Here is an 8,328-nt window from a genome sequence, read left to right as displayed (position 1 = left end):
TATTTGTCACATGATGTCTGCTCATGGTAGGTTGGGTTATGATAATGAAACACCCTGTATGTATTTTTCACGACCTTGTCATTACAGATGGGGCTGTGCAAGAACATTTTAAATAGCCCTAATATCTATGTGACCAATTATATTTTCATTTGTTGCCTTCTTTCATATGTTGTAAACATAGGAAAGGATGTAGACCTGTATTTTGCACAATACTTCTGAAAGAAAAGTTTTATTCTTGTTACATAGATTTTAAAGTGAGCTGAAATTACAGAGTTTACAACATTTCTCACATGAAGGAAAAAGGCTTAACAAAGTCAGATAACTATCAGTTACAGAAATTATACATTTTTATACTAACCTAAACATAAATTTTTAATACAACAGAAATGTTTTAGATGAGATGATACAGCAGCTCACATCTTGTGGTGGTGATTGGATATTAGAAAAAGAAAACCTTCATGACACACATTTTCCCTAAGAGCATACAGATTTACTTGTGAATATTTCTTCATTTGCTGAGAAACATCAAATACATGCAAACCATATTATCTTTAGCCAATATGGAAGTCACAACTAGAAGCTAAACATCAAGATTCTTTTCTTTTAATAGTAAAACAGCATTTTTTAAACTACTGAGATATGATATCAGGGAGGAAAAATAAAAAAATCTTACAAGGAGCAGTACTTGACAAAATAAACATGAGTATGTACAGGTAAAACTGTAAAACTTATCACAGCTAAGTACAATAGCACATCTAATGAATATCTTTAAAAACATACAATAGCATCAAAAAGGTGACAAAAGTAAATAACAATGAGCCAGGGGGTGTGGGGTGCGGGTGTTACATTATTACACACAAGATTCAGATTCAGTCATTGACTGTCACATTCTACACAGTGTGAACTGAGACAAGAAGACTATACTTATTCCTATTCACTAGTCTTGAATAAATAACCATTAAGTATGATTATATGAAGGTCCAGTTACATATAGGTACTGGAAAAAATTGTTATAGCTTATTAAAATGCAATGTTTTGTATTATAGCTGCAGCTTACTAAGTATCTACTGAGTTGAGATCTTTATATCACTTTCAGTGGAAAGTTTCTACAAATATTTATTAAGTCTATCCTATTGCATATTAACCCTTTCATTCCCAGTGTAGTTCCGAGACAACACCATAGTAAACGCTGTTATACACAGTATTGTGTGTGTTGATCCTTAAAATTGCCTTCTTGTTGATGGACAACATGCTTCTAATAAGAAATTTTGCCACTTGGTGGTGCATGTACCCATTTCAGGTGCATGAATTTTTTTGACTTGGAGTTCATGTTACACAACCGTTGGTAAGGTGTATTTATGTTCATTTTATTTTTATTTTACCAGTGAATTGTTATTTCTTTGGTACTATGGTGAAGATTATGCTTGTATTATTGCTCCAACAAAGTGACTATGAACAAAATAACGTCTGAAGTAGTAATATATCTCGATACAGATGCGTGAAGTCTGGGAAGAATGTTGGGAGTATAAGGTTAATAATTGTCAAGAAAAAGCAGTCGCCTATATTTTGCTATTTATATTAAGAAAATGAGTGATAAATTGAGATATAATTATTGTAAATATTTCACTTGCTTTGTTTCAGGTTGTGCTGTGACTAGCATGCAAGGTGGCCTTCGATTAGAGGCCAAAACTTAGAAAACTTGTATATATTGTAATTCCATTTTTCTGGTAGACTGAAATTAGACTATGACAGTGGAACATTCAGAAAAAATTATCACTGAGAAATCCATGAACTCGGTCCATGTATAAACAATGGCCATTTGTTAGAAATTAGTGATTTGTCTCATGATACTGATGATGATGATGATGATGATGATGATGATGATATGATATGATTATAATAATGCTGGTGATGAACTTTCCTGTTTATGTGACAAAATGTTTGTTACTGACAAACCTCAGAGTGTTGATTCCACCAGTGTAGTTCATTTAAAGCAGTCCCCTTCCATCCTTCCCTAAAGCAAATACTAGTAGTGTATCTGAAGTAAATTCATCTGTACCAGGGCCTAATATAACTTCACTTTTATCATGTAATTCACCTTTTTCCGAGACAAAACTATCTATCCAAAAAAATCATAGTAATGAGTGTACATTCACGAAAATAAATTTTGAATCACCAAATATTATGTGGTGCAAGTACCTCCCATACCCTGCAACAAATTTTAAAACTCTTCTCACGTATTTCAAAACATTTATTACACGTGGTATTATAAAAGAAATCTGTATTCAAAGCAATTTGTTTGCTCATCAAAAAGATGGACAGGTACTCAGCTGTGTGGAAGTCGAAACTGAACAGTTTCTGGAAATTTTACTCCAAATAGGGCTTGTAAAAATGGTGGCTACCAAACTGTACTAATCTGTGATGTGTAGATACCCTCCTATTGCAGGTATAATGAGATGAAATAGGTTCCGAAAAATTATGAAGTATTTTAGTACAGTGGATAACACCAATAAAAAACCAAGAACTGATCAAGACTATTTAAAATACAGACATTGCTCGACACACTTCTTTGCAGTATGAAAGTAATTCCAGTAGAATAATACAATTCTGTTGGCAAACAGGCTGCGCCATTCCAAGGCTGCAGTTACTTGAAACAGTACATTCAAAATAAACCCCACAAATGGGGTTTCAAACTTTTCATGTGGGTAGGTCCATTTGTAATTATGTACGAGTTTTGTCCTTATGTGGGTAAACGTACCTATGATGGTTTTGGACTTGGATTTTCTGGAGACATAGTAGTGGCACTTTGTTAATATTTACCTGAAGGACAAAAATTCTATGTATATTTTCATAATTGGTTCTCATCCTTGCAACTGGCAGTAGCACTAAAAGATAAAGGTACAATCTGTGTTGGCACCGTTAGACAGGATCTGTGTTGGCACTAGTAGGCAGGACAGAATGGGAAAAATCCTTTGCCAAATGAAAGAGATCTGAAGAAACTGGGGCATGTTAGCAAAAATTCGAGAATTGAAACCAAGTCTAACCTGTCCCTTATATGTTGATTTGATAAGAAAACCATCAATCTCATATCATCATATGCTGCCAGAGCGCTGGAACTGAAATGGAAAATTTGGCGTGCTATAGAAAAAAGGACTGATAGACAGATCATTTGTTGTAAAAGAGTTCAGTACATTCATGGGAGGTGTTGATAAAGCTGACATGCCTCTGGAGCTGTATAGAATTGACATACTCTCTAAGAAGTGGTGTATAAGACTGGTATTCTGATCTCTGGGGTAGCAGTTGTAAACAGCTGGCTATTGTACAGGTGATGTCAAGGGCAACTGCAGAAAACCAATGAGTACTCACTGAAGCAATTTCAAGCTGATATATCAACAGGTTTGACAAAGAGTGGAAAAGCTGACACGAAAAGGGAAGGGAGACTGCACAGAAGTGAGAAACATTTAAAGAAAAGAAAGGTGCAGCTATCAACAGATCTAGGTACTGGTGTCAAATATGACAATATTGGACATTGCCCAGAGTATGATGTCAAGCAAGGACAGTGCAAACTATGCCCAAAAGGCTTTGCACATATCATGCACAGAAAATATGTGGTACATTTCTGTTTGATGGCAAAAAAGAATTGTTTCAGAGACTATCACATGAAGTCATGTGTATTTCGAGAAACTGCTGGTGTCTTTATTTCAGTTGTCAATTTCTATTTTTCATAAACTGTTACTTTTATTTCATTTTTGTACCTAGTAATGCTAACAGTTTCACCAAATAATGTGTTAATTGATTTCAGATTTATAATATTTTCCATCTGTTGGGTATATACTCAATTTTAGTTTCTCCATAGCTGAATTCATAATGTGGGAATGAAAGGGTTAAAGATAAAGCAGCAGTAGTAAATTTCACATATAGACCATTTACTCTAACTACATCTACGTTTTCCAGTAGTACTTTATTCTTCACTTGACCCACTTGGTGCGCTTAGTCTTTCCACCCGATATCGATTGTATGATCGATAGGGGGGACTGTTTGCATCATTAACTGTTACAACATGAGTTCTGTTTGGAACAAAACTCTCACCACGGCCCATTAACCAGTCTTCGCATGCCCTGTGCTGCATCTCTGAGACATTTGCTGCCACCCAACTGACATGCCAACGGCGGAATTTGAGCCCAAGTCTCAAAGATATGGAAGAATGTAACTGTAACAAACCAAACAGATAAAATACAAGCATAACTACACAAAAAATCTTAGTCATATATTTGTCAGAAGTAAATTCTAACTAACCAATTAGTCTCTCAATATAATTCTCAGTTTAAGCACTTTCTTACAACAGCAGTCTGCAGGCAGGCATTAATCAGTATAATAAGATGTAGTCATATGAAAACAATACACTTTTACAGGAAAGTATTATATGAAAAAGGTGTTATGAATTATTTCACATTAAATAACTAAAGTCATGCAATTATATGTTTTTTTAAGTCATTATAAATAATGTGTGTAGTATTTTGGCTGCAAAAACTGGTACCGGTAACTGTAAATTATTGGGTGTGTTCCTACATGAAAATATTTAGCGAGTACACCATATTAATTTTAATCAGTATTGGCACATATCTCCTTAGCTAACTGTTAATGATAGCTAAAATCTAACAACGGAAACTCCAGGTTGGAATATCAAAAATATAAGGAAAAGATTGATTGCTACTCACAGTAAAGATGACACATTGAGTTGCAGATGGGCATAATGAAAATACACTTACACATTGGCTTTCAGCCAAAACCTTCAGAAAAGAAAATAAATATTCACACATTCATTCACACAAGCAAGCACATCTCATGCACACATAACTGACAACTTCAGCAGTTTGAACTAGAATGCAGCTGTCAGATAGAATGGAAGCGGCAATCTGGAGGAGGCAAGCAAGGTAAGGTAATGGACAGCAGAATACACGTGGTGGTGGGGAGGGGGGGGGGGGGGGGGGGAGAGGGTGCAGGGACTAGACTGCCAACAGGTACATTGTTGGGTGGCTGTGGGCAGGGAGGTGGGAGGAGGAATGGGAGCAGAAAAAGATGAGAGTGAGGAAAGGGAAAGAAATGGCGGGTGCATTGGCAGAGGGTGGCACATAAAGATGGTGAGGGGGCGAGAATAGGGAGGAAGTGATAGGACGGGGAGGGGGGGGGGAAGCTGTTGGGTGGAGGGTGTGGGGACAGTAGGTTAAGGCTGGGATAATTTTGGGAGTGTAGAATGTGTTGTAAAGATAACTCCCATCAGCATGGTTCAGAAAAGCTGGTGGTGGAGAGGAGGATCCAGATGGCTTGGGTAGTGAAGCAGCCATTGAAATCAAGCATCAAGCATATTATATTCCTCTACATGTTGTGTCACAAGGTAGCCTACTTTGTTTTGCCCACAGTTTTGCGATGGCCGTTCATCCTGGTGCACAGCTGGTTGTTAGTCATACCAGTACAAAACATGCCTGCTTTCCCAGGTGTCCCAGCTTCTGATGGAGTGGAGGAGATCAGTGGCCAGAAAATTGGCACACTGGGTTGAGGAGGGCAACATGAAGAAGATGGGAAGAAGGTGCTGAGGTTGTCAAGGAATAAGAGCATATCTGAGTCCAGGTTATGAAGATATCATTGATGAATCTGGACCAGACTAGGCTAGAGAGGTCTCCTCTAGATGCCCCGTAGACAGGTTGGCATTGTAGTGTGACATGCAGGTGTCCATGGCTGTGACATGGATTTGTTTGTATACCTTCCCTTTAAAGAGGAACTACCTTCCTGAACACTGACCTCCTCCTCTCTGATGGATCCATCAACACCTTTGTCAACATTAAATCCACCATCTACCAACAGTACCTGCATTTCGACAGCTGCCATACCTTCCACACCAAAAAATCCCTCCCGTACAGTCTGGCCACCCGGGGACAGTGTATCCGCAGTGACAACTCCTTTGCCCTGTATGCTGAGGGTCTCATGAAGGGCTTCACAGGCAGGCACTAACCACAGATCTAGCCCGCAAATAGATCTCCCATGCCATTTCCCTACACACCACCAATCCTCCCACCGCCCTCAAGAACCAGCTACAACGGAATGCCCCGTTGTCTCCCAGTACCACTCTGGACTGGAACAGCTGAACCACATCCTTTACCAGGGCTTTGATTACCTATCATCATGCCCTGAAATGAGGGACAGCCTACTCAAGATCCTGTCTATCCCTCCAAAAAGTGGTGTTCCATTCCCCTCCCAACTTTGACAACATCCTAGTCCTTCCCTATGCCACTCCCAATCCCAACCACTTGCCACAGGGGTCATATCCCTGTGGAAGACCCAGCTGCAAGACCTGCCCAATCCACCCACCCAACACTTCCTATTCCAGTCCTGGCACATGATTAACCTATCCCATCAGAGGCCAGGCTACCTGTAAAGCATCTGTTGCCATACACCAGCTCTGCTGCAATCATAGCACAGCTTTTTATACATGATTAGCAACTAGCTGTCCACCAGGATGAACAGCCACCGCAAAACTGTGGCCAAGAACACAGCAGACCGCCCAGTGGCACAACATGCAACTGAAAATAAGATACTTGATTTCAATGGCTGCTTCACTACCCAGACCATCTGGATCCTTCCCTCCACCACCAGCTTTTCTGAACTGCACAGAAGGGAGTTCTCTTTACAACACATTCTCCACTCCTGAAATCATCCCGTCCTCAACCTACATAGCCTACTGTCTCCATACCCTCCACCCAACAGTTTCCACTCCCCTCTCTTATCACCTACTATCCCCCCCCCCCCCCTCCCCAACTCCCTGCTCCACAGCCTCCTGACTCTGCACCTGTTGGCAGTCTAGTCTCTGCATGCTCCGCCAGACAATGCTCTTTTCTCTCCTCCCCCCCCCCCCCCCCCCCCCAAATACCCTGCTATCCCGTCCCCTTCCCGACACATTGCCTCCAGTTGCATTCCAATATGAGTGGCTGGAGTTGGCAGTGATGTGTGCATGAAATGTGCTTTCTCGTGTGAATGAATATGTGTGTGTGTGTGTGTGTGTGTGTGTGTGACTTGCTGCAAAATTTCGGTGCAGCAGAAATGCTTAACAATATAATGTTCATATGTGTTCATTAATTACATTTTTGTGGGTCAACAAACTGAATAAAATCAGCGCAGTGATGTACAAGGTCACAATAATTGGATAAAATATAACTACCATTACATAAATCGTTTTTGACAGAAAATTCATTTCATTCAAAATAATTTGCAGTGAGAAATCTAACATTCACTGTTGTATTATGTAACACTTCTTGAGCTAAAAACCAATTTAAATAAGAATCAGTAGCATACGAACTATAATGCAAGAAATATAAATGAGATGCACACACATTTCTTAATTGCAATAATATTAATTCTGACATTTAAAAAAAGCCTTCAGACCACTAACTGAATGAAAAACGTAAATAACCGAATTTCAATGGCTATATGTAATGCTAACCATTGTAGGAAATGACAAAACAAACTCTGACATCGTTACACCTCAAGCCTCTCCCACACTAACAGTGTTTACTTGTTTTGTGGCCATTGCCCTGTTATAATTGAGAATAACTTGTTTACAAGATGAAGGAATCAGGAATGCTCTTGATTAAGAAGGTGGGAAGAATAGGTTTTAAAGACTCATCAGGGAAGAGGTCATTACAGACAGAGCAAAAGATTAGACTGGACAGTGATGAGGGGATAGAATCCCTCTGTCCTTTTCACAGATTTTCCAGTATTTACTTTATGTGAGTTACAAAAAACACACAAAAACACCAACCTTTATGGCCAGATAGGAATGTTCTTGGTTAAGGTGCCATTATAGCCATTCACTTATGTGTTGAGTGGTTTCAGAAACTGCAAAACCTGATCAAGTATCAAGTTTGTGACTGGTGAAATATGGCCCAATGTGTTACATGATTGAAACTTTTTGTTCTGTTGGATCAATTCATACTTCATTCTGGTGAATATTGAGTCATATATTTTGTTTTGAGGGAAACAGCAGAATAAATATTACCAAATATTTTGTGTGTACATAATGCATCATAATGAAAGGCTTGATAAATTCCTGAAAAGAATAGGAGCAGTGTCACACAATCAAAGTTTCCAATCAAAATCAGCAGTCTGGTCACTCGCTTTTCTGTACAGTAGATAAGTACACAAAGTCAAGTACACAAAGTCTGCGTGCAGTTTAGTTTTCTGCACTGTGTCTACTTAGTAAATGTTGTACACGTATTTCATGTAATGTAAAGCAAATGGCATACACGTAGGTGCATCAGTGTTAAGTTCCTATAT

General features: G+C 38.9%; 1 protein-coding gene across 1 annotated transcript in view; it reads right to left on the bottom strand.

Annotated features, from left to right (window-relative positions):
- Window positions 1-247: 247 nt before the first annotated feature.
- Window positions 248-8,328, bottom strand: part of LOC126471313 (paired amphipathic helix protein Sin3b-like) — a 299,139-nt gene continuing 291,058 nt past the window's right edge. The window contains exon 23 of the mRNA XM_050099434.1: window positions 248-4,210. Coding sequence (XP_049955391.1) covers window positions 3,962-4,210 — 249 coding nt within the window. The 3' untranslated portion in view covers window positions 248-3,961. The remainder of the gene's footprint in view (window positions 4,211-8,328) is intronic.

Source organism: Schistocerca serialis, chromosome 3 (assembly GCF_023864345.2).
Source record: "Schistocerca serialis cubense isolate TAMUIC-IGC-003099 chromosome 3, iqSchSeri2.2, whole genome shotgun sequence".
In the NCBI taxonomy this organism is placed as follows: domain Eukaryota; kingdom Metazoa; phylum Arthropoda; class Insecta; order Orthoptera; family Acrididae; genus Schistocerca; species Schistocerca serialis.
The sequence above is the reverse complement of the archived record's forward strand: the minus strand, read 5'-3'. Positions and strand labels throughout refer to the sequence as shown.